We start from the raw sequence: 27,763 nt of genomic DNA, 5'->3' as shown, positions 1-27,763 counted from the left end.
AGATGCCCAAGTTGCTGCGAGACAAATGTCTTGGATGGGCGTGTTTGCCAGGAAGGCAACTGTGGCCCCCTTTTTCCTTGTGGAGTGAGCTTGAGGCCCCTCCGTTAGCTCCTGTCCAGCCTGTTTGTGACAGAATTGAATAGTGAGGGCAATCCACCTAGCGATGGTGCCCTTGGTCACTGGTCTACCCATGAAGCTAGTAGCAAAGGACACAAACAGCTGCTTCGACTTCCTGAGTTCCTTGGTTCTTTCAATGTAGTGCATCACCGCTCTTCTGGCATCGAGGGTGTGCAGGGCCTTTTCTGCGTTTGTAGTCGGGTTTTGGAAGAAACTCGGTATCTGGATACTCTGATTCATGTGGAACGCCGACACTACCTTGGGCATGAAGTGTGGGTCCGTCCTCAGGACTACCCTGTCTTTGTGAATTTGAATGTAGGGCTCCTGTAGCGTTAGTGCTTGGAGCTCGCTCACCCTGCGTAGTGAGGTTATGGCCACTAGAAAGGCAGTTTTCATCGTCAACATTTGTAGAGTGGCCTTGTGAATGGGTTCAAACGGCGCCTTCATGAGCTCCGTCAGAACCACGTTTAAATTCCATGCCGGCGGCGGCAACCTTTTCGGGGGTGCCATTCTTTTGGCTCCCTCCATGAATCTCTTCACCACCTGCGAGGTGAAGAAACTTCCACCCTTCTCACCTCTGGTGTAGGCAACGATCGCTGCTAGGTGTACCCTTAGGGAGCTCGAGCAGAGGTTACTCTTTAGAAGGTGTGTGAGGTACCTCAGCACAGTTGAGTCTCTTGTCATTCTGTTTTGCAGGCCCTTTTTCCTGCACCACACCGTGAATCTCTTCCACTTTGCGCTGTAGCACTTTCTTGTAGTAGGTTTCCTTGCCTCCCGTAGCACTTGCATAGTGCTCTGAGGTAACCTTAGGTGTGCGAACTCTAGGTCTTCAGGAGCCATGCTGCTAGGTTGAGTGTCTCTGGCTCTGGGTGCAGGACCTCCCCGTTTTGCATTGAGAGCAGGTCTTTTCTCCTCTCGAACCTGTACGGATTGCCTTGCGCCATTTCTTGAATCTGTGAGAACCATGTCTGCCTCGCCCACTGTGGAGCCACCAGGATCAGAGTCATGTTGCTGGTTCTGCACTTGTCGAGCACTCTGTGCAACAGGGGTATCGGTGGAAAGGCGTAGGCAAATGTCCTCCACCAGCTTATCCATAGGGCATTTCCCTTGGATTGCTGACCTGGTTGCCTGGACGCGAAGCTTTGGCATTTTGCATTGTGGCGTGTTGCAAATAGGTCTATTGTGGGAGTCCCCCATCTCTGGAAGATTTTCTCCGTTTCCTGGCCATTGAGCTCCCACTCGTGCGATGCTGAGGTCTGTCTGCTCAGCCAGTCTGCCTCCACATTGTCCTTCCCTGGTAGGTGAATTGCCAGTAGATCTATCTTGAGAGGTATGGCCCATCTCCAAATCTCCTGAGCTAGGGATGAGAGGGGAAACGACTGTGTCCCCCCTTGTTTGTTGATGTAGAACATCGCCGTGGTGTTGTCTGTCTGTACCAACACCCTCTGGCCGAACAGGTGTCTCTGGAATGCCTTCAGGGCTAACAGTATCGTTTTCAACTCGAGGTAGTTGATGTGGCGGACCGCGTCTGCTGGAGCCCATAGACCCCTCACTCTGAGGTTGTCCATGTGCGCTCCCCATCCCTTCTGCGATGCGTCCGTGGTAATGGTCATTGTTGGGCTTGGTGGTGTCAGGCTTCTCCCCGTTGTTATGTTGTCTCTGTTCCACCAAGTTATCTCCTCCTGCACTGCGTGCGTAACAACCACTAGATCCTCCCAACTTCCGTTTGCTTGTGACCATTGCTGTTGCAGCCATTCCTGGAATGGTCTCATGTGCAGGCGTACATTCGGCACCAGCTGGATACAGGACGCCATCATCCCCATCATCTTGCTCACCGCCCTCACTGTCAGAGCTCGCCCCTTCTGGTAGAGCTGCGTCTCCTTCAGTAGAGCATCTGTCCTCCTGTCGCTGGGCACTACTGTACTGTTGAGGGAGTTGATCTTTGCCCCCAGGAAAATCTTTACCTGTTCCGGTTCCAGCGATGATTTTCCCCAGTGGATGGAAAATCCCAGATTTGTGAGGGTGTCTGTTACGCGTTTTGCGTGCCTCTCGCACTTCTCGCGTGAGTTTGCCTTGACCAGCCAGTCGTCCAAGTAGGGGTATACGTGTATTCCCTGCTTTCGTAGGTGTGCCGCTACCGCCGACAGGCATTTTGTAAAGACCCTTGGCGCTGATTTTAATCCGAAGGCCAGGGTTGTGAACTGGTAGTGTTCCTGTTCGATGTTGAATCTTAGAAGGCCCTTGTGCCTTCTGTTTATTGGGATGTGAAGGTAGGCATCCTTGAGGTCCACGGTGACCATGAAGTCCCCTTCTCTTATCTGTGGCAGTACCTCCTGCAGTGAAGTCATTTTGAACCTTTGCGTTCTGATGAACTTGTTTAGGTAACGGAGGTCCAGTATGGGTCTGAGGTCTCCGTCTACCTTCGGAACCACGAAGTAGTTTGAGTAGACCCCTTTGTTGCGTTCCCTGAACGGCACTGTCTCTATGGCTCCCTTTTGTAGGAGTTTCCGCGTTTCTTCTCTGAGTATTGCCAGTTCTTGGGCCGATCTCTGTCTTCCCTTCGGCTTCCTGTTTGGAGGTCTTTTCTCCAAGTCTACGCAGTATCCGTACTGCACGATGTTCCGTATCCACTTGTCTGTGGTTATACGCCGCCACTCCTGGAGGTAGAACCTCAGCCTTCCGCCTACTGGTGACGTATGCTCGTAGGCTCTTGAATCTTCTCTTCCCCCTGATGACACTTTTTTGCGCCTCACCCTTGGGGACCTTACGAGGGTAGGCGTCTTCTTGCGTGCTGAGTCACTTCGAGGAGGGCTGATCGCCCCCTCGCCTCCTTTGGCCACGTCCGTTCCCTCTCCCGCGAAAGGACTGGCCCCGAGGTTGATATTGCCAGCTTTGCTTCTGCTGACTTTGTCCGTGACCTTCGCCCTGCTGACCTTGTTGGAACGCCTGGTGCGACGTCCCCTGTTGGCTTCCACCCCTACCGTAGGGTCTCCTCGAGGGATTTCCTCGTCTCATTCCCCTCAGCTGTAGGGCCCCCATGGACCTCGCTGTCTCGTTTTCCTTCTTGAGCTGGGTTAGCTTTTCGTCCACCGTTGCTCCGAACAGTGTCTCTCCGTTGAAGGGGGTGCCAAGGATGTTGTTCTGCACTTCCGGTTTGAATCCCGAGATTCTTAGCCATGCATGCCTCCTCTCTGTGACCCCTATGGCCATGAGTCTTGCTGAAGTCTCTGCCCCATCCAACGCCGTCTTTATACAGGAGTTGGCGATGTTCTTGCCTTCATCCACCAGGTGAGAGGCTCTCTGGCGGTATTCTTCGGGGAGGTGCTTTACTAGCTCCCCCATCTCATCCCAGTGTTGGTATTGGTGTCTATTGAGGAGTGCATTCGAATTCGCCATGCGCCAGTGCATTGCGGCGTTCCTCTCGACCTTTCTGCCTGTGAGGTCGATCCTCCTGCTCTCTTTATCCGGAGGTGGGCCCGAAGTTGCTGGAACGTTGGCCCTTCTCCTGGCCGTGGAGGCTATGATGGAGTCTGCGGTGACGCTACCCTTGATGTAAGGTGGGTCCAGGGAGGAGTGCTTATATTTCTTCTCTGTCCTGGGCGTGATCGACCGGCAGGTGGCAGGCTCCTTGAAGGCTTCTCTCCCCTGGTTCATCACGCTTTGTAGCATGGGGAGGAACTGACTCCTAGTCTGGATGGGGAGCAGTGTTTCGACGAGAAAATCGGCTTTCGGCCTCTCCTCGTCGAGTTTGACGCCGAAGGCCATTGCTGCGCTCTTCACCACCATATTGTACACCCCGATGTCGTCGGGTGGCGAAGGCCTCGAGGGGTACGTGTCCACGGCCTCCTCCGGGTTTTCGGTGTCGAGATCGTGCCATTCGACGTCGTTGCTGGTAGATGCCGCCGATTCGTAGAACGACTGTTGGTCTTCTTCCTCGGCTTCTTCCTCATAATAGGGCTCCTCTTCTTCCTCGAGATCCCTTGTCAGCCCTTCGGCGTCGAACTCGTCTTCGACCTCGACGACGTCCGCCGATGAAACCGTTGGAATCTTGCATTCCTTCATCCTGGCGTCGAACTCCTTCTTCCTTTGAAGGATGTTCTCCATTTCGGCCTCGAGCCGCCTCTTCTTTTTCTCCATTTCGGAGATGCTTTCGGCGTCGACCGCGGGTCTTTTCGATGAAACTTGCGTCGACGTCGAACGTTCTTTCTGCGTCGATCGGCCAGTTTCATGGGATGATTTCGACGACCCTTGCCTTTCGGCGTCTTTCTGCACCAGGGAGTCCTTTTGTAAGGATCCGCTGGGCCTTTTGTCCGAAGTTCCCCCTTTGGACGTCGAAGTTTTCGGCGCCGGGGCTCCCTTCGTGGACCTTGACTCAGTTTTTCTCGAGTCACCCTCGTGTTTGAGGTGTTTTTTGATTTGCGCTCGACGATTCTCTTACCTAGTCTTCTTTTTTCTTGTCGGTCTCTACGACCGTGAAGTTTTCGGCTGTCTCGGCGACGTTGTCCTCGTGGTCCGTGTCGAGGCCCAGCTCGTAGAGTGTCGGGGGTTTCCCTTTGCCATCCATGTTGGCGTTGGCTCTTCTCTGCCTCTCTCTCACCCTGAGTGTCTTCGGCGCGAAGGCTGAGCAGGCGTTGCAGTCGATACTCTGGTGATCCACCGGTAGGCAGAGGTTGCAGACCGGATGCTGGTCTTTCTGCGCGAACTTGTGGTGGCAGTTTGGGCAGAACTTGAATGGCGTCTTGTCCATTTCGCTCAGGGTCTCTGAGCGTGCATTCTCCAAGGCTGTCGAAGAAAAAGGTTCGCTGGTCCTCTTTCTTCGCGCTCCTGATGAAATCTGTTCTATTCCTGATGTCTTCTCTTGATTCTATCGATGAAACTCGCTTTTCTTCCTTCTTCCTCCGAGTGAATTTCTGGAGCTTCCCGATGACGATCCAGACCCAACGGCGGAAAAAAGAATCTGAAGATGGCGCCCCAAAGGTGGGACTTCCGCAGGAAGCACGACGACGTCACGGGAGGTGCACCAAATGGTGGACGTCGACGCCCACCTGGGCTACAAAAAAAAAAAAAAAAACACAAAGAAAAGACTACGAATCCGGACCCAACCACAAGATCGCGGAATAATGCACAGCATAGTGAATCCAGAAAGATTCACGCTGCAAAACGACAAATCTGCATCACAACTTTTAACACCGCATCAGATCAGGTGACCAAGATTATTAAAAAACATTGGCGAATCCTCAATAGTGGAGGTTTAAATCTGCAACTACCAATGTTTAGCCATAGGAAAGCAAAAAACTTAAAGAACTACTTGGTACATACCAGACCTAATTTGACAAGGACGGTTGGTCCAGTACGCCTACTACACCCACTCCCAGAGGGACATTACCCCTGTGGCAACTGCAGCGTATGTCACCTAACCACAGCAACTAAGAGTGTTACCTGCAACAATGGCATGACGTGGAATCTGCGATCTTTTACGAATTGCAACACTACCGGGGTAGTATACCTCATTACATGCGTGTGTAATCTCCACTACGTGGGAATGACCACAAGAAAAGTGAGCACGAGAATGGTCGAACACCGCAGTAACTTCAGATGCAAACATAATAACACCAAAATGACGACGCATTTCTTGGAAGAACAACATACACCAAATGACTTCAGTTGGGTCATTCTTGAACATGTCAACAACTATCCCAACAGTGAGAAGAATCTACATGAAAAAGAACAACGTTGGGTGTTTAAACTGCGTTCAGATGACCTCGGCCTTAATGATGATATACCATGGGGCCACTTCACAACAAACTGAGTTTTCTGTCAGCAACTCTTTGTTATTTAACCACTCTGATTTGGCACCCTGAATACATGAGCCTATCAAATTATATTGTGCAATTCAAGCCCGCCATTGTGTTTCATTGTTTTTCATAAAACAAGAGATATGCAACTACTCTCCAGTTTTTTGGGGCACCTCACAAGATGTCTTTACAATCACTATTACAACTGAGAAAACAGTTTTTTCATTCACCCATGAGACGCGTAATTGGGGCTGTTCAGAACCAATTATGGAGGTACTAATGGGACAACTGTGTTTTTTTCCCAATCTGGGGGTAAGGAACCTATTGACTAACAAGAAAGTCAGTTTGGCACTGCTTGAGAACCTCCATCGGTTCCTTTTAAAAAACTACACTCCGATTGACACTCTTTTCCCTACCTAAGATGGCCGAACCATTTCGAATTACGAGAAATGACACCCTAAGGCTCTTCAGCCTTGTCCGTTTTTAGTGCGCTAAACGGAGCAGATGAATATAACCACTTTTGCCATTGCCTAAAATTAATTTCTCTTAATTTTCGTCTTTATTAACATTAACGACTGGTGCCTGCTCCAAGATGGCGGCGATCGAGGGGAACTACAACCAGCGAGCTCTTCCTTGTCCGGTTTTCTGAGAAAAACGCAGCGGATGGCTAATACTCCTTTTTTTTTTACTGCTAACAATTAATTCCTTTTGAATCACTCTTTATTTTATTTTTATTAACGATATTTGCCTGCTCCAAGATGGCGGCCATTGAGCGGGACCGCGACCGGCGAGTCCTTCCTTCCCCTTCACATCCCCCACCAGGTAGATATCAAGGCACCCGGCTCGCATCCATTCAGTATGCGGTCGGCGAGGCAGGTCTCCAGTAGGTGTTTTCGGAGGGTGGCTTGAAGAGTACAAGTGAGTAATCACGCAGCAGCGGGATGCCCTTTGTCCATCTTGAATTCAGATGGGTCTTCATTTCATCTCTCTTCATTTTGCGCTGGATCTCCTAACAGGACGGTGCTCCAATAATTTTTTACTTCACCACTTGTACCTCTATCCTAGGTGTACGAGTGTCCAACCCCCCCTCAGTCGACCATGAGGCACAGTTTTGCCTTTTAAAATGTATGTATTTTCGTACTTTTGTTTGTCTTGTGTGTAATTTATGTTGTCAGACGCATGTTTTTTGTTCCTGTGTGTGTTATTAAATGTGCACTTCGTGCATTCACGATCACTTTTTATTCACGATATAGCTTGACGCCAGCATGAAAGATGTACTGTCTGGAGAACTACACAGTGGCACAATAAGAATATGTGAATATTGAGCATTGCGACACTGGTGCATAGTGTAATCACTTTTTTATCCTATGGCAATAAGCATAATCTGCCTTTTCTCCATTAACGTCTGTTTTTCATCCTACAGATTCTCATTAGACGTACATTACGTATGTATTTTGATTAACGCATGCAAATTTTACGCAGCGTTTGTGTGTTTTTTTCACTTATTATTGCACCAAATCAGGTCTTCTAGGAGTGGTACTTACACTGGGCTGGTCCCAGTGTAGTCCTGATGAAGAGCTTGGGAAGCTTGAAACTAGTCGACCGTATGCTAGGTACACTTACCCATTATAGTAGTTTATTCTAGCATATCACCCACTTTTTAACCAATTAACTAGGAGCAAGAATAAAATTTATTTGGCCCACTAGTTGATTATTTTAACTCACTTTAAACCACTCCACACCACAACACTTGCACAACACATAGTCTTGTTCAGTGCTCCTACGTAAATCCGCAAGTCGCAGCACGCCTCAGCCCGTAGAGGACTGAGAGGACCCCAATGATGAAGCATGTCACCGTGGGGAAACCCTGGTGAGTGAGGGGACTCAAGAAAGGAATTGCCCTTTCTTTCTTTTGCTTGGGTGTTCTTTCGGTAAACAAGTGCTTTCCTCACACCCTTTGGTTAGGTTCTCATAATCTGAAGACTCAGATTATTTATTTAGTCTCGCTCTGCAATCACAGACTCCAGGTCATCTTGATTTTCATCATCTGACCCAGAGACTATGGCTGACCCACCCCCCGATACAGATCCCCCAGCTCCTAGAGCCAGTCTGAGATCATCTGCTATCAGTAGATTTATCAGGTATAATGTGGAGGGACTCCGTCCTAACCCTAGGTGTCTTGCAACACACATGGCCTTCAAGTCAAAGAAGGTCATGTCCTTATACTGAGGTTGGGTGGACCCATTGGCTCCATCCCTTGAGGACATTCTAGTGTTATGCATTGTTGCACTATCTACACTAGTTTGTGGCCTACTGATCCTAGCGTGAGCTGTAGCAAGGGTGTGTGAAATGATAGTCGAGATCCGCTTTTAAGATGAAATGAAGGTTTAATCAGTGACACAGCAGGATCCATAAGACAGCACCAACCGCCTCTATCTTTCCTTCCAACCATGGAATGAGTGGTGCATCATACCATGCATCACACCATTCCATGACACAGGAAAGGTTCTACATTACATCACCAGCTCCAATAGAGCTAATCATAACACATCCCCTTCCCACCCAAATGAAAGAATAAAATAAAACTAAAAACAAAATCCAAAAACGAAAATACAATATAAAAACAGATTCAACAAGGCAACATTAGTACAGTACATAGTCCATCATCTTAACATACATTAAGAGAAGACTCAACCAAGATGACATTAGTACAGTACATAGTCCTTCATCCTAACAGGTACCCTCCTAGGTCTGGATGGATGTCGTTCGGATTCCCCTCCAACCTCTTCACCTCCCGAATGATTATCACCCATTTCTGAAAAATCAGAACACTCTGCACTCTGGGAGACACCAGTGTGCCTGACCAACCTGGACATACTCCACCAGCAACCCGTGTTAACCTTTACCACATTTTTCTTGGTGGCTACAATGACAAAGGGACCCAAATAACGTGTTTTACCTTTGAGGGTATGTCTGGGATTCTTCACCAAGACCTGGTCTCCCACACACCATTTCTTGTACTTAACATTCATTCTGGAATCATAACTAGACTTGTATTTGTTTTGATATTCAGAAATCCTAGCTTTCCTAGTCTCAACAGACAACTCTTCTTCCAAACTAGAAGGTAACCAACTAGGATTTAATTTGGAAGAAGCTTTCCTCCCCCTCAAAACCTCAAAAGGAGACTTTAAAGTAACAGCATTAGGCGTAGTACGGTGAGCCCACCAAGTATCCCTCAAAACAGTACTAAAAGGCATCTTAGATTCAAGAGCCCGTTGAGCACATCCTTTGACTACTCTATTCATTCTCTCAGCCAACCCATTAGCTTGAGGTGAATATAAAGCTGTCTTTTGATGGACAATGTCAAAGTCTTTAAGGAAGTTGTGCATTTCATGGGAAACAAACTGCACCCCATTGTCCGTAATTAGGAACCTAGGAACCCCCTCAGACACAAAGACATCTTTCAGGAAATCTATCACCGTTCTAGTATTAGCCACCGACACACACTTAGTAACCACCCATTTAGAGGTATAGTCCACAAGAACCAAAACAAATCTCTCAAAAGAAGGTAGAAGCTCAAATGGCCCCACAATGTCCAGACCCAGCTTTGACCATGCCTTTTCAGGAACCACCACAGGAGACAGAGGAACATTGCTGGGAATATGAGACTTGTCATTAGAGGCACAGGACACACAATCTTTAACTACTAGTTCAATCATCCGATCCATGCCAGGCCACCAGTATTTTTCTCTCACGCGGGCTTTCGTCAGACTCCTGCCCAAATGTCCCTCATGGGCAAGGTTAATTATTTTGTCCCTGAACACACAAGGAGGAATCACCCTTCCACCTCTCATGAGATTATCACAACAAAACGACAACTCTTCCCTCACAGTCCAGTAAGGTCTCATTTCCTGATCCAGGACTTTATAATCAGGCCATCCATGACTCACCCATCTTTTCAGGCAAGCAAATTCTTTGTCACTATTAACTCCCTCCGCCCACTCCTCAGATGAGAACGCAGGCTCAGCAACCCATGACACACATTCCACTTCACTGCAATCCATGGACTCCCCAACAGGCAAACGAGAGAGACAATCCGCAGATTTGTTATTCATACCAGGTATATACCGAACAACAAAATTGAACTCCTGTAGACCTTCACTCCAACGTTTAAGCCTGGGTGTGATGTTCTCATTATGCCTGCATGAAAAAACGTGTACCAGAGGACGATGATCTGTCCGAACCACAAAAGGAATTCCCCAAAGGTAAAACCTAAAGTGCTGTACCGCCCAAAACACACTCAAAGCTTCCCTCTCAATACATGAGTAATTTGCTTCAGCATCCTTAAGGGCTCTAGAGGCAAAAGCAATTGCCCTATCCTCCCCATCCACAACCTGAGACAACACAGCCCCCAACCCTTTAAGACTGGCATCAGTTGTAAGCAAGGTCTTCCGATTAACATCAAAATGACCTAGGGTAGGCATTTTTCCTATCCCCATCTTTATACAATCAAAAGCTTTCTGACAATCGTCAGAGCAAGTAAATTGTGTCCCCTTCTTAAGCAAAACCCTGATCGGCTCAGCAACACTAGCAAACCCATGTATAAACTTGGAATAAAACTCAGCGAGTCCCAAAAACGACCTCACTTGGTCCTTATCTTGAGGAATAGGTGCCTTCACCACACTTTCAGCCAATTCCAACTTTGGTTGTATCCCCTTCCCAGAGATTACATGACCCAAGTATGTTACTGAACTCACACCTATCTTGCACTTTTGTTTTTTAACCGTGAGTCCAGCATCCCTCAGTTTCTCCAATACCGTGTAAAGGGTTGTACAATGCTCCCTCTCATCCTTCCCATATACCAAAATATCATCTTGAAAGAACATCACATTAATAACTTCCCCCAAAACCATCTTCATAACCCTCTGGAAGCATGCCGCTGCTGATGCCAACCCAAAGGGCATACGCAAAAACCGGTACGCCCCCATGGGTGTTACAAAAGATGTGAGATGACTTGAGTCCTTGTGCAGTACGACTTGATGGTAGGCCGAGGATAAATCCAACACACTAAACACTTTGGCCTCAGAAAGAACACTTAGGGACTCAGCAATATTTGGCAAAGGTTGCCGATCCACCCAAATCCATTCGTTCAGTCCTCTCAAGTCCACACACATGCGGACACTTGCTCCACCATCCTTAGGGGCAAGAACAATGGGAGCAAGCCACTCTGAGGCTTCAATTTCCTCAATAACTCCTAATTTGAGTAATCTCTGTAACTCAGCCTTCAGTGGTTCGATCATCATGTTTGGCACCCTCCTCACCTTGTGCACACAAGGAATAGCTTTCTCCTTGAGGACAATGCGATGCTCAAACCCCTTCAGACAGCCTAGGCTATCCGAAAATACTTCAGGAAATTTCTCAAAACAATCAGAACTTGAGTCCCAAGAATCTACCAGCATAACCTGATTATTAGGATCCGTAGCACAAGGGTTAAGCATGATACCAAGATCACGCTGATGCCTCCACCCAAGCAAGTTGTCACCCCTTTCAGCTACATAAACTTTCCCCATAGTACACCTATCTTTAAATTGAATAGATGCTTGAACATAACCTAGGACATTGATCTTGGATCCCCCATAGCTGACAGGATTGATATCTGGCCTCAACAATGCTACGTTGTCAAGACCTACACACTCATCCCACTGTTTGTTACCAATCATGGTAAAAGGCGATCCCGAGTCAGCCAACACAGAAAAGTCAAACCCATCAACCATTATTTTACACTCTGGCATGGTTATACTATCTGCATCTATTTTTCCATCATCAGCCCTAACACTCAACAGAATGGTACGCACAATCTCCACATTCTTCTGAGGGTTGCGAGCTTTGTCAGAAGCTTTGCAGACTCTCGCATAATGCCCCTTGACACCACATTTGTTACACATTGCCTCCCTGGCATAACAATGCGGATAATTAGAGAAATGTGAGAAGCTTCCACATCTCATACATTTAGGTTTAGAGACTGAAGAAGTGGGCTTATCAGAAGAAGAACCACTATGATTGTCACGTTCCACTTTACTTTGAGTGCTCTTCAAGGGAACGCGTACGCGTACATCCTTCTCAACAGCCTTCCCACCAGAAGACGCAGAAATCTTCGCTAAACTGTTGCAAGTCTCCAAATTGTCTTCTTCTTCTTCTTCTATGGCATGTACTTCATTAGGTTTCTGACTTTTCTCTTCCTTGTTTTTCCTAATTTCCTTAACCCATTTTGAAGTGTTCTCCATTCCCTCAACAATGGCTACAGCTTCAGTCAAAGAAGGATTTTTAGATAAGAGCTTTTCCTGAACTCGAACACTGTTGGTGCATCTTACCAACTGGTCTCTTACTAGGGAATCCGCAAGATCACCAAACTCACACGTCCGTGCGAGAGTTTTCAGAGCTGCCACATAGCTGCCCACACGTTCAACTGGACCCTGGATCCTAGTAAAAAATTTGTGTCTCTCCAGAACCACGTTGATACGTGGACCAAAATACTTTTCCAACATAACTAGGGACATCTCAAACACATCGCTAGGAGCAGCATCACCTTCGCCCACTGGAATGAGATCCATGCTGTCGTAAGTGTTTCTTCCTTCTACGCCCAAGTTATGAAGTAGTATAGCCTGTTTCCTGACAGCCGAAAACTTCTCCCCACCAATGGCTACAATGTAGGAGTCAAAAAGGTTTTTCCACCTCTTCCAGGGCAAAATGGGATCTCCCTCTTCGGACAAAAAGGGAGGTGGTTGTGACATACTAGAGGATGAGGCTAATGCCATTTTTATTTAAAAATAGGAACTAGTAAAAGATTTTAAATCCACCAATCCTCAATAAAATTCCACCAAAATTCCACCAAAAGCCTTGTTCAAATGTCAATACAATATAAAAACAGATTCAACAAGGCAACATTAGTACAGTACATGGTCCATCATCTTAACATACATTAAGAGAAGACTCAACCAAGATGACCGGAATACATTGGTATTGTTTTCAAGCAAAGCGTGTGCTCATGCTTAAAGTTTTGTTGACAAAAACGCTTCGTTCGTGACTCTGTTTATCGCGTTTGTTGCCGGGTAACACCCGATGTTGCCGAAAGGCCAATCAGGAGCGTTGAGGCGTTGCTAGGTTACAAGGTGACGAGCGTCTTGAAACGTGCCGAGACGTGCGTTGCGTTCCAGCCGACAGAACACAAACCAGCACGCGAAGACCAGCGCGAAGACCAGCGCGTGGAGATAACGGTACTTTTTGTCTTTTTAGAAAAATGACTTAATATTGTTCAAAATTGTCCCAAAATAGCAACGAACTCACGGAGAGAGGAGCCTTCTTCCTGTCGGTTACTTCTTCGTGCTCCTGTCGATCACGAGTCTCTGCCGATCACTCGGGCCGCAAGAGAACTCGAAGAGACGTTAAATTCAGTCAGGGGAATTGGTGCTTCGCCGTGCTGCCTGTCCCCAATCAGGCATAGTCTTCTCGTCGCCAGTGAAATGATAGTCGAGATCCGCTTTTAAGATGAAATGAAGGTTTAATCAGTGACACAGCAGGATCCATAAGACAGCACCAACCACCTCTATCTTTCCTTCCAACCATGGAATGAGTGGTGCATCATACCATGCATCACACCATTCCATGACACAGGAAAGGTTCTACATTACATCACCAGCTCCAATAGAGCTAATCATAACAGTGTGCAATCCCTTCACAAACAACTCTAAGTTCAGTAGAACTTATTGATACTAATATGACTTTTATATGTACCTTGAGTACCTTTAGTGATTTTCAGTTAGCAATTCAAATAGAGATTTTCTGGCAAAACAATGGCAAGCTGGAATCCCATCGCTGCCACCACTGTGAGAAGTTGGCCTGGCATATGCTGGTCACTAGTTATAGTGGCCACCTTGCACCAGTCCAATTCGACTCTTATGGTAGATAGGTTTAAGACAACCTTTTAAAGAAAGCTATCCTAGTGGTAGCTGTGGAGAGCAGCCTTCAGGCTAAGTCTCAGAGGAATGTAAAGCAGCTTGTTTTACCTTATAATCTCTTGAATTACCAAATGAAAGGACACCACACAGGTATATATATCAAGACACACTCTACTAATCTCTTTATGAGATTAGAAGCCCGGTTCACATTCAAATATCAACGTTTCACAATAAGTTAAGCACAAATATGGCTGGGGCCCTAGGGGCGTACCAGACCATATACTAAAAAGGAGGTTTAGGAAAGTCGACTTGCAGAATGACAAGGCATAGGGCCTGTAGAATCGCTGAGGCTTCACTAATGCAGTAAAAGCAGGTAAGTAAACGGCCCACGGGTGACGCGTGCAGTGCGAGAACACAGCTGCGGGTTCCCTATTGATTTCAATGGAGCAAGCCACGGTTGGATTTTTAAAGTTTAAGGGTACTTCGAGGAAGTCTACAAGCAAGCCACTTACAAGTTAAGTAATTCGAGGGCCAACACACACTAGGGCACCGGAGTGCACAAGTTACCTCACCCAGGGAAGCCGGGTGCATAGGTGTCTTTTGGTGTCGGGTCACGTCGCTGTTTTCTATGGAGACCAAAGAAGATTTGCTGCTTGCGAAGACTGAAGAAGTGTCCGGTGGAATCCAAGGGAGGATTCGAGATGCAGATGACCTGAAAATTGAAGGGACAGTGTTCACAGTCACTTGCCAGTGACCCGGGGCCAGGAAGATGGAGGCCCACGGATGTCGGGTGATTTCAGGTGATCAAGGGTGTTTTGACTCTTTGCTCACGAGGTCCAGAAAGGATAGACGATGACTAGCAGCTGGATTCGGAGTGTCCCACGACGTCTGCAGCTGACTGAGGTGTCGGCAACTGGATTGGAGCCAACAAGCCTTGGCAACAGCAAGTCTCGTGGAAATCGAAGAAGGTCAGCGTTGCAGACCATCAAGGTCTGAGGGACTCACCCAGCAAGTGTGAGTGAGGGCAGGCCTGGAGCAACCAGGGGAGCCCTTTGAGTCAATAAAGTCTACCGGGGACCCACAAGCCAACGGGCAAGGGATCGCCAAGACGCCTCTTGAGGAAATGCTTTACAGGAGCCCACGGTCACTCGGGACGGGGTAGGCTTCTGATTTTCGCTGCAAAACCTGCTGCAGGCGTGGTCCAATGCACAAGTTCGTAGAACGTCGTGAAGGGGTTGCACTCGACAATAGTGCACGGTACCCGGGTATTGCGGATCCTCGTCACTCGTGGAGTCCACTCGCCTCAGCTCTGCTGGGGACTCACAATGGCCGTCGAGAAGTCAGGAAATCCACTTCCAGGGCTGCAGGGACTTCGGACACCAGCGGGAGCAAGAAAGTTTGCGACCGTTGATTAGAGTTTTGGTGCCTGCCAAGCAGGGGAGTAACTCCTTGACTCCAAGGGAGATTCTTCTGTCTTCCAAAGGTAGTGGAACGTCGAAGGGCCAGGATTCTTCTTTGTAGAGCGTCGTCCAGGGTTATCTACTTTGCAATGGCAAGGTTTCCTATCTTATACTGAAGATAGGGGAGGGACTAGCTCTAGGACCACTCCTCTGGGAGGGTATGGGTAGGGGGTGGTTACACCCACTTCCCTTTGTCCAGTTTCGCACCAGAGCAGGGACAGGTTGCCTCTGAACCGGTTTGAGCAGGCATATACACAGAGGAGCCTACTGCTCCCCCAGTGCAGGACTTCAAAGCACCCTAGAAGTGAACCCACCCAGCCCCAAGACACTAAATCCTGTGTGGAAGGTAGTGACACCTCCCTGTGACAGAATGCCTATTGTTGGGCCTCCTCCACTGCGAGTTTCAGTCAGCAGCAGGAGGGCAGCCCAGTGTCTGTGCTGGTGGCATCCATTTTATGATGCCAAGGCTCTTTCAGATTTCTACCGTGTTACCACAGTAGGTACACGTCGTCCCCTCTAGAAGGGTGGGATCATACTCCCACACCAGTTACTGGTGTGGGGGTATGATTCCAAGTTGTTTGACTCCAAACACGACATGTTTTGAGGCAGTCATTCCAAAGTTAGCATTTACCGGTGGGTTATAATGCACTTAAGAGTATATGGTTTAACCGCATCCACTAACAGCCACAGAGAATAGACTGCCAGCTGCAGAGGGGTCCTGCTCATGCAGAGGCACATTGTAAACCAAGCACCCTGCCCTCAGGATTGATAGGGCCTGCCATAGGGGTGACTGATAGGTTTATATGTGTGTGTATGGTGAGATATAGAAACCTATATCTCAGCGAGGAGTGCTAACACTACCTCACCCAGGCTGCAGTAGCAGGCCTGTGGTGTCAGATTGAGTCTGCTTCCCAGGGGTGGCATAATACATGCTGCAGCCCCTGGTAGGCCTGTGAAGTACCTATGCCCTTGGTAACCAAGGTACCATATACTAGGGGCTCATAAGGTACCACAGTATCCAATCACTAGTGAATCTAATATGTACAGCAAGTCGTTTAGAGAGAACAGAGAGACTGTGGCCCTGATTAGCATGGACCCAGCCAGACCATAGCCAGAAACCAGTGTATACACCAGAAAAAAAGTGGGGGCAACATAAGTGCAGATCCTACTCTACTACAACTTCCTTGTGGTCAGTCTTCTTGCCTCTCTGAGTACCGCCATCGTACTTGCCGGTAATTTGAGGTGTGCCAACTCTAGGTCCTCAGGAGCCATGCCGCTAGGCTGAGGCTTTCTGGTTCTGGGTGTAGTACTCTTCCGTTTTGCATTGTTAGCAGGTCCTTCCTGGCTGGGAACCTGTGCGCGCGCGTTTGTGACATCTCCATGATTTGTGAAAACCATGTTTGCCTGGCCCATTGGGGTGCTATCAGGATGAGCGTCATGCTGCTGAACCTACACTTGTTCAGCACTCTGTGCAGTAGTGGTATTGGTGGAAAAGCGTATGCAAATGTCCCTGACCAGCTTATCCATAGCGCATTCCCAGGGACTGTTTGGACGGTACTCTGGATGCGAAGTTATGGCATTTTGAATCTTGGTGTGTTGCAAAGAGGTCTATTTGTGGAGTCCCCCATTTGTGGAATACCTTCTGGATTTCCTGTTGGTTGAGCTCCCATTCCTGGGATGCTGACCTCTGTCTGCTGAGCCAGTCTGCCTCTACATTGCCCTTCCCTGGCAGATATATTGCTAACAGGTCTATCTTTCTTGGGATTGCCAATCTCCATATTTCCTGCGCTAGCCTTGAGAGTATCACTGAATGTCTCCCTCCTTGCTTGTTGATGTAGAACATGGTAGTTGTATTGTCTGTTTGTATCAGTACTCTGTTTCCGTACAGCAGTTTCTGAAAGGCCTTTAAGGCTAGGAACACTGTCTTGAGTTCCAGGTAGTTGATGTGCTTTATTGCATCCTGATGTCCCCACAGCCCCCTTACTTTGAGGTTGTTTGTGTGCGCTCCCCACCCCTTCTGGGAGGCGTCTGTTGTAATGGTTACAGTTGGAGTTGGCTGTGTGAATGATCTTCCCTGTGCTAAGTTCTTCTGGTTCCACCACACTATTTCTTGCTGTACGGTTTGTGTGACAACCACTAGATCCTCCCAACTCCCTGTCACTTGTGACCATTGCTGCTGGATCCATTCTTGGAATGGTCTCGTGTAGCTGAATATTTGGTCCCAAATGTATGCATGATGCCATCATCCCCATCAGTTTGCTCACAGTCCTCACTGTCTGAGCTTGCCCCTTGCGGTAAAGACGCGTCTCCTTGCATATAGCCAGAGTCCTCTTTGCACATGGATTCACCGTGCATTGTATGGTGTTGATTTCTGCTCCTAAGAACCTCTTCAGTTGTTCTGGTTCTATTGAAGTTTTCTTCCAATTAATCGAAAACCCCAGTTGGGCTAGCATCTGCATCACTATCTCTATGTCTATGTGCTTCCTGCACCTGTGGTATGAGCTTGCTTTTACCAGCCAGTCGTCGAGGTATGGGTATACATGTATCCCTTTCCTCAAGTGTGCTGCTAATGCCGCCAGACATTTTGTGAATACTCTCGGTGCTGATTTTAGTCCAAAAGGTAGCACTGTGAACTGGTAGTGATTTGTGCCTATTGTAAACCTGAGGAGGTGCTTGTGTTTGCTGTTGATGGGGATGTGCAAGTAGGCGTCCTTTAAATATATAGTTGCCATGTAGTCTTCTCTTTGTAGTTGAGATATGACCTCTTGGAGGGAGGTCATCTTGAACTTTGAGTCTTTATGAACTTGTTTTGGAATCTGAGGTCTAGGATTGGACGGAATGTTCAGTTTACATTTGGTATGAGGAAGTAGGTAGAGTATACCTCTTTGTTTTTGTGGCACAATTTCCATGGCTCTTTTCTTTAGTAATATTCTTGCTTCCTCCCTCAAGTGTGTCAGCTCTTTTGTTGTGCGCACTCTGACCTTTGGCCTTCTGTTTTGCGGTGGCCTTTCCAGGTCTACACAGTACCCATATTGTATGAGGTTTAATATTCATTTGTCTGATGTTATTTTCCTCCACTCCTAGAGGAAGTGTCTTAATCTGCCTCCTACCGGTGATGTGTGTTGGAGGAGCTGTCGAAGTTTTTGATTATCGCTGGTTTTTGTCCTGTCTCTTTCTGCACTTCCTGAGGTCTTATCCAGGAGTGTGTTGTTTCTGCTGGTGAGTCACTTTCCTGTGGGAGGCTGACTTCCCCTCTGGCCGTTACCCCTTCCTCGGCCGCGCCCTCGAAAGGATTGTACTCGGGGCTGGTACTGCCAGTTTTGCTGCTGCTGTCCTTGCTGCTGTCCCTGGTTACCCCCCCTTGATAACTTTGCTGGGTGGCTTGGTGTGTTGCCCCAGGCTGATGATTTCCTCTGCCTGTCGGTCTCCTGGAAGGTGTTCCCCTTCTCATACCTCGGAACTGCAGCGCCCCCATTGATCTACCCGTTTCATTATCTTTCTTCAGCTGGTTCAACTTTTCATCAACTGGTGCTCCAAACAGTTGTTCCCCGTTGAAGGGTGTGTTGAGGATGTTTTGGACCTCATTCTTGAAACCAGAAATTCTTACCCAGGCAGGTCTCCTTTCTGTGATCCCCAGCATCATCTGCCTGCTCGATGTCTCTGCTGCGTCCAGGGCTGACTTTATTCATGTATTAGCCATGTTCTTCCCCTCTTCTACCAGGTGACTTGCTCTTCTCTGGTATTGTTCTGGTACGTGCTTGAGGAGTACTCCCACTTATTCCCAGTGCTGGTATACATGTCTGTTGATGAGCGCATTGGAGTTGGCGATGCACCATTGTATGGCAGCACTCCTTTCCATCTTCCTACCCATCATGTCCATCCTCTTGCTTTCTTTGTCTGGTGGAGGGACAGAGTTTGTGGGTATATTTGCTCTTTTCCGAGCTGTGGATGTAATGATTGAGTCAGCTGGTACTGACCCTCTGATGTACATGGGGTCCTTCGAAGAATGTTTATATATTTTTTCTGCTCGTGGAGTCAGCTCTACACATGGCAGGCTCTTTGAATGCCTCCTTCTCCTGGTCCGGCACACTTGGGAGCATGGGCAGGAACTGGCTTTTCGTCTGTGAAGGTAGCAAGGTCTCCAAGAGGAAGTAAGACTGGGGTTTCTATTCCTCTAACTGCACCCCATACGTCTCAGCCGCCCTTTTGATGACTGGATTGTAGATCCCTATGTCGTCCGGCGGCGAAGGCCTCGACGGATATTAATCTACGCCCTCTTCTGGTGATTCGGCATCAAGATCTTCCCACGGCAAGTCTTGAGCCTCCGAAGAAGTCTCATCTTCTTCCCCTTCGCCTGTCCCGTAGTACAGGTCCTCATCCTGTTCCTCTCCAGGTTTAGGTGAGCTCGGTGCTTCGAATTCCTCGAAGCCCTTTCCGGTTTCGGGTGTAGTCTTCTACGATATGCTGTAGAATTTTAGCTTTTCGTCGAAGTCTTTCTTGCGTTGCAAGACGTTAGCCATTTCGGTCTCGAGCCTCTCTCTTCTTCTCCATCTCTGCCGCGTGATCGGCTTCGAAGGCCACGACCTTCCACTTTGCGGTTGTCGACATCGAAGTCGAAACCTGTGTCGGGCCTTCGCCTTTAGACGTCGAGGCCTCTTTCGTGGCTGCTCTTCGGCACCTTTCCCTTGTCTTGGGATTTCTCCGTCTGGGGGTCGTTCTCAGAGGATCCGACGGACTGTTTGTCCATGGATGCAGTAGTCAACGTCGAGAGCTTTGACGGCCCTCCTCCTTTCGAGGACCCTGGCTCGCCTTTGCGAGCATCAGTGGAGGGTTTAGGGTTCGACGACTCTTACCTCCTTCGATGTTTTCTTTTCGACCTCGAGACGTCTTCTGGTCCTTCTGCTACGTTGTCTTCCTCTCCGCTGGAGAGTCCCAAATCTCGTAGCGATGGGTGTGTCCCCTGCCCCTGCATGTTGTAGTTTGCTCTTCTCCGTCTCTACCTTACTCTGAGAGTCTTCGGGGTGAACGCTGCACAGGCGTTGCAGTCCTCGCTTCGATGGTCGAGCGGCAAGCAGAGATTGCAAACCGGGTGCTGGTCCTTGTGGTGGCAGTTTGCGCAAAATTTTAACGGAGTCTTGTCCATCACCGCGCCCAGGGAGTCCCCTGTATGCGCATTCTCCTTCGAAAAACGTAGAATTCTAAGTTCTCTGAACTGTAGTCTAGTTTCTTCTTACTTGGTCTCCGGTGTCTTCCCCGTGACATATTCCAATCTTTTGTCGCTTCTTCTCTCCAAAGTTCTTGGAGCTCCTTCCTGTTGACCCAGACCCAACGGCGGAAAAAAGAATCTGAAGATGGCGACCAAAGGTGGGAGCTTCCGGAGGAAGCGCGTTGACGTCACGAAGGACACCAAATGGTGGTATGTCGATGCCCACCTGGGCCACGAAAAAAAAAAAGTGAAGAAATACTACAATTCCAGACCCAACCACTAGTGTTGCAGGGATTCTGCTCATGCACAGAACTATGCGCAGGAAACCAGGACCTCAGTGAATTGTGGTGTACCAAAAACTCACCTCCGTACCCAGAACCCCTATCCAACCAGCATCAGTGTCCCATTCGTTATCCGTATTCTCTCGGAGGTCCCAATGTATAGACCACCCAGAACAAGCGACTTGGAGTACTCTCAGGAATGGTGGGAATCAGAAATACCTGTTCCCTATTCTCATATCAGTCCACAACAAGAGTAATCAGACACACAGTAAAGTTTAAAAGGTTTATTTTATAAACTACGTGTCCCAAGATGCAGTACTTTGGCTAACATAAGCAGACAAACGATTATAATAAAAACCATCAGTATTGTTACAATACCATAGAAAATGAAGGATGAAGGGAGAAATCATATTACAAATGACAGTGGATTACAGCCACCTTCCCTTAGCTAGTAGGCTAGTATTATTATATTAATAGAAGGTCTCTAGGCTTGAATGTGGAACCCCATACCGTAAAGATCAGCTTAGGTGAATCACATCACAGGATCAGCTTTGCTCTGCGCCTGTAAATGTTCTTCTCCAGAATGCGTTTAATGCATGCAAACTGTAATATTAAAGGCTCTCGGCATTCAGGTATTTGCAGCTGTGTGCATATTATGGCTAGAGTGGGCCGATCAACCTGAACTCAAAAACATACATTGTCTGGCGGCTCAGAGTGTTTTGCACACAATGTTCAGACCAAGGTCGCAGTGCAGGTCTAGGGATGTGAACAACAGACAGTTCTCATGTGAAGAAAAGACAAGCAAGCAGTTTTCAAATAACATGTCTCTGCAGTGTCGTGTGCAAAAGCGACAAGATGGCTTTCTAACATCTAACGCGCTTATGCTAACATAGCAATGTATGCATCTAAATCGTGCCTTCAGTTCACTAGATGGCGGAATAATGCACAGCATAGTGAATCCAGAAAGATTCACGCTGCAAAAATATATATAGATATATATCTATATCTATATTTTGGCTGAGGTTTACCAGCGAAAGTTACCATTCCCAGCAGCATCTTATTGGCAGGGATAAGAAAAGTTGGAAATGTGTATTTCTCTCTAACTTCTGGTTATTCTTGTGAGCTGTGTGGTTCCTGCCTGTAGATTGTGTGCAGTTCTGGAGTGTAGGTTTTCGCCTGAAAATCAGGACTTTGACATCCCTTTGAACTTGTTGAGGGGGGGGGGGTAAGGATTGCCAACATCAACCCGGTTTCAAAGTCTCGAGATAAACTATTTGAAAAATAAATTGTGGGGTAAATGGCAAATATGCTTTCAGTGCCAACAAAAACTTGCGAGGGAATATTGTCAACCTGTGGAGAAAAACTACACAGAGGCGTAGACTACGAAAAGAGCGGGCAACTGTGCGAGAAACACTTTTATATAGCGCGAACTCGACCCGATGGTGCCTGAGCCCTTAACATGAGCACCAGTTACATTACACAAAAAAGCATTCATTTTTGGTAGGCAGGGGAAGATTAAGTGATTCGCCCAGAATCATGGGATGTTGCGGCGGTGATGCGAAGACTCGAACCTGGTTCTGCAGTTCCAAAGACAGCAGCTCTGGATGTCTTTGGAGCAGGGGGACCACAGTGGAGGGGCAATGATTTGAAGCTGCTGACACCTGAGAAGAGTCCCAGTGACAGAAGCAGTCGAGAAACTTTTATGCAAATGAGGTCGATATCTGTCGAATTTGAATAAACTTATCTGAAGAATGTTTGAAAATACATTCCCTAATATAAACTTAATGTAAATGACGTGAATGTGTGCATAATATTCAGACTGGTAACTTTTCATGTAAATGAATATTAATTCACGGGATAGATTGAAGTCAAAATAAAAGTTTGGACTATTTACACACGGCATCGTCATGCATTGCAGGCCACTGGTCAAGTGCCGGGTTAGGAAAACATGTTTAAGCATTTAAATAAACGGAAATCACCCCTGGTGGAACCCGGACAAGCAAAGGTCACCCATGCACAGGCCACAAAGTCTTGTAAAACAGCCAGCAGGCGAGAGCTACGAGAAGGCGTCGTCACTTGTATCTCACAATGGTTTGGTGAAATGGGATTTAATTGCAGAAGAATCGCCTAAGAAAGTGGCTTACAGGGCCCACGTTATTTCTTTCCTACCCAAAAGTATGGTGGATTGCAATATTTTAAGCAAAAAAGTGCACCGTTATTTTAAAATGCAACAGATAGAAAGACTCCAGAAAAATAAAGTTTAGTCCCAATTTAAAAACATGCAATCGATCTCTTGTCTTTATGGGGCCATGTGTTTCTAATAGATAAGAAAGTGCTTTGCAACAGCAGCAAAGCAGGCGACCTAGTCCGTATCGGCGGCAAAAGGGCATCTACAAAAAACCCTCATTTCCAATGGCAGGCCACTGTGGCATAAACCGTGATGCCAGCCAATGTAAATGAGGGGGGGGGGGGGGGGGGGGGGCTTAAAGCCCTTTTCTGAAATCCCTCTCACAAAATTTCTCGCCAGCGAGCAGCGCATGCACTGCAATGCAGGCGAGACCTAAAAAAAAAATTGCTATGGGGTGAAAATCAGCAGGAGGGAGTGCAATGTAATGCTGCTAAAACTCTAGGAGGGAAGGTGGTAATCGACATCAATGCTGGCAGGTTTGTGTGAGAATCTGACATTCCTGGCTGGGAAGAATCTAGAATTCCTTTTTAATGAATAAACCGCTATATCTTGAGTTTCTCCACATTTGCGTCTGTCCCAGCTCATGTTGGAATCTGTTTTTGCTTTTGTCCCCATCATCTAGAACGTGTCAGATTTGTACGTTGAATTAATTTGCTCTGAAAAATGTTGCTCCTTATTCTATCCTTCCGCTATCCTTTTCAATCCAAATATTGGACTAACAAATCCACCACACAAATTACTTTTGTATTTCACTAAACTAATTCACCACTAATCCTTTAATGGGTTCCGCAGTAGCGTGCTATTTGCCAAAAAATCCCACCAACACCACATCGTGAGTAACAAGCGCTATATAAATGCAAACCTTTTTCCCTCTTCTATCCCTCCGCTACCCTTTTCAATCCAAATAACTGACTAACAAATCCACCACTCAAATTACTTTCATATTTCACTACACTAATTCAACACTAATTCTTTAAGGGTTACGGAGTAGGGAGCTACTCGCCGAAAATGCGCTTGGATGCCTTGCCGGGGTAGTAAGCACTATATAAATGCAATTACAATACAATAAGAACCAGGAAGTGCCAAACAGAACCAACAATGAATACAAGCAAGGACATGCAATGACAAGAAGCATAATGCAACAACAAGCAACAATGAGCTGCGAGGAACAACAAGAGGGGGCAACAAGTGATGTGATAAGTGACAGACATTTGTAATTGAAAATTACCAACAAATGGCAACAACCACTGGCCAGAGAAAAAGAATAATAAGCATCTGCAATGCAATAGGTTTCGCATTTACACTAGTTTGACCCCTTCGCTGCGGCGGAAATTCCGCCGCAGCGCTGGGGAGTGCGGGGGGGCAGCGCGGTGGCGCGGTGCTCATGACGGAGCCACTCCGTCATGAGCCACGGTTGGGCTGTGCTCATGACGGAGTGGTTCCGTCATGACTCCGCCCACGGCGCTAATCGCCCGCACAGGCGGGGAATTAGCGCCGCGTGGGCGGCGCGGCCGCCAACGGCCGCAGCATGACGGAACCACTCCGTCATGAGCACACGGCAACCGTGGCTCATGACAGCGTGGTTCCGTCATGAGCACGGAACGAGTTAAGCTATTGGCATTGTAAATCACCATGTTTATTATTTTTGTTTTTAATGCTCGTTACTTCCAGCTGTTTGAGATTTTCCCTGTGTAAAAGCTTTGCTTTGGTGCAATATTTGGAGGTCTGTGTTCAAATTATTTGGAATATCTGTATTGTATTACATTTAGTATCAAATTGTATCGGTCATTTTTCTTCATTCAGGGAGGAACCCTCTTAATTCTGCATCCTACCGGTGCTATACATAAGGGGGAGTACCGTCTTAAACAGTAATAGATGTCGACCCTCTGGGGGCCTGACTTTCCCTTCTTCAAAAGGGATGTCTGATATTGGTACTGCCCTGATGTGCCAGATACCTGGGCCATGGTGGCTTTGTCATCTGTATCTTGGGTGAGGCAGTTGTCTCCTTGTGAGAGTTGTAGCTCTTTTAAAGGTTCCTATCAACTACAAGACACCCATTGTCTCAGCCTGGTCATTGTCTCATCAATTATTTAAGATACTGTTAGACCCGGCATCCTTGGTGTGGTTTCCCCTGAATGTTTTGCTTTCTGAACTCCTGTTGGGCTGACTTTATTTTTGCTGGATCTAAGATTCTGGTAATTTATCACTGCTGGCAGGTGCTCTTTCAATAAAACATAGCAACAGTGGCATACCCACAACTGTCATTTAATTTACTTTGAAGTCCCTAGTAAAATGCACTACAAGTGCCTTCGGCCTTTAAAATTAAATGCTTCTAGTGGGTCTACAGCCTTGATTGTGCCACCCACGTACGTAGCTCTTTAGCCATTGCAGAGCCTGTGTGTGCAGCCATTGCAGAGCCTGTGTGTGCAGCTTAAACTGCCATTTTGACCTGGCAAGTTAACCCTCCTGCCAGGCCTAAACCTTCCTTTTTAATACATATATTTCACCCCTGAGGTAAGCTCTGGACAGCCCCCAAGGGCACGGTGCAGTGTATTTAAAAAGTTGGACATGTACTTTTAAGTTTTACATGTCCAGGCAGTTTTTCACTATTGCAAGACCCATCTCTTCCATAGGTTAACATTGGGATTACCTTATTACATTTTATAAGTGTAATGTCCAATTGGGACAAGCAAGATATTTCCAGTTTGGCGTCTCTGAAATCACAATTTACAATCACAACTTGTGGTAAAGTCTAAATTTAAATTGGAAGTCCGAAAATGCCTCTTTTAGAACTGAACTGCATAACTCCGAATAATCCTTCAGATCGCCCTGCGGCAAATCCTCACAGTTGCTCGTCAACACATCCTCCGTGAAGTTATGGTTTTCAGAGGGTCCTGAGTGGCTATTGTATCCGACCTGTTCTCCATCATGTTGGGCTTGACTTTTCAGATTTTACCTGATACAGCGTGACCAGATAGCTCCAGCTGGCGCATTATTACTTCATGCACTATATTTCAAGATATTCTTTAAAAATTCATAACTACAGTTCCACATATTGGATCTTTGTCGTGTTTAGGTCTGTTTTGTTCATTAAATTAAGCTCAATTTGTCTAACCAGGTGTAGGTTATTTTTTGGGTGGTGTTTTCACTGTTTTACTGTACTAAGTGTTGCACAAAGACTTCACAAACTGCCTTTTAAGTTAAGCAGGACTGCTCTGTCCAAGTTACAAGAGGGTAACCACAGATTAATAACAATTAGGATGTGTATTGGACTTACCCTGACTAGGACTGTGGTTCCTGCTTGGACAGGGTAAATACCTCTGCCAACTAGAAACCCAATTTTTAACAGAGACTAGTCCACAGCTGACCCAAACAAGTTCTTCCCAGTGAAGGGGATGTTAATTATGAAGGCGTTGCACTTTCAGGTAAAATCTGGACACTCTGAGCTGGGATAGCTCCAGAGTGTGATACATGTGCACATTTGCCTAGTTGCGGTTTTTGCAGCCTCCAAAACATTTCTGAGGTATGCGTTAGCTAGTGTTTTGCCTTCCTGTTTACATTCTTTGCCCCTTTTCTTGACTGTTCTGGGAGGTGCTGCATCAGTTCTTCCATTTCCTCACATTGATGGAACCATTATTGGTTTAAGAAAGCATCTGAATTTGTGATCTCCCATTGTGTGGCCGTTGACCTCTTGCTTTGCTTTCCTTATTCGGAGGAGGACCTCTGGAGGAGGGAACGTTGTTTGACCTTTTTCGTGTCCAAGGACACAGTCAAAAAGTATGTTGCGTTAAATACATTGCTTTTAATATACTTGTCTACTCCAGAGCGGAGTAGTCACGGAGCTGAAAGCTGCCTCCTGACAAGTAACAAGGGCTATGCTGAAAAATCTTCTTAATCAAGTCTTATGCTTGGGGTTAGCCTTAAGGTGAGGAACTTGCAGTCGGAAAAATCCATCAGAACAAAATGTTTTTTCTACTCATATTTTAGCATTATAAAGTACTGTAAAGCTTATACAGAATCTAATTATTTCTGACAAAAAATACACATATGTTTTGACAATTAAATGTTCTCCCACTAGTTCACTTACCGCTTTGATCGTGAAGACACCACAGACTTGGATCTCTCAGAAGAACTACTTCCCTGAAAATAAAATATGAATGATTTAGTTTGCAAAACTGTTTATGGCCTGCAGGTTGACAAATTAAAATATGTAAGGCATTTATCAATACTGGAAATTTCGATGCTCAAGATGCTGCAGCAGATGGCTCTACTGGATAACACATCTCGAGGGCCTACACTGAATGGTCACGTGTACAAGATAATAGGTCATATTTATATATGCACAATTGACAGCCCAACATACATGGACATCATTAAAAACACAAATATAGAAGTAAAGAACAAGAGAAATAAAAGGGAAACAAACAATGCATCCACAAATTTATATACAGGAAAAAAAAAAATTCTACTCATTCAGACATACACGATTATCATTACAAACTCAACAGTGCTTACACCAAACTCATGGGTTGAGCAGAGGCACTGGAATTATGTGGAAGAGAGGGACCAAATTACATAGCCGGGTTGACTAAAGTATGCATAAAGAAAAGGCGACTTTTGCAGCATAATGTATACATTGTGAAATAATTACTTAATTACTTTGTCATTTTAACACACACTGTCTAAGCAAAGATTTCACCTCAAATAGTTTAACTAAAGTTGCTTACCTACAATAATAATTTAGCAGCTTGAAGATGAAGC

The 27,763-nt window shown here is 46.7% G+C and overlaps 1 protein-coding gene across 2 annotated transcripts in view; it reads right to left on the bottom strand.

Moving 5' to 3' along the window:
- Positions 1-27,763, bottom strand: part of ATRX (ATRX chromatin remodeler) — a 1,501,634-nt gene that overhangs the window by 1,384,912 nt on the left and 88,959 nt on the right. For both annotated transcript variants that reach the window (XM_085608236.1, XM_085608237.1), the window contains exon 4: positions 27,090-27,142. In XM_085608236.1, coding sequence (XP_085464362.1) covers positions 27,090-27,142 — 53 coding nt within the window. The remainder of the gene's footprint in view (positions 1-27,089; positions 27,143-27,763) is intronic.

This window comes from Triturus cristatus, chromosome 5_2, assembly GCF_964204655.1.
Source record: "Triturus cristatus chromosome 5_2, aTriCri1.1, whole genome shotgun sequence".
NCBI classification, from domain to species: Eukaryota; Metazoa; Chordata; class Amphibia; order Caudata; family Salamandridae; genus Triturus; species Triturus cristatus.
This window is presented reverse-complemented; position numbering and strand designations above follow the sequence as displayed.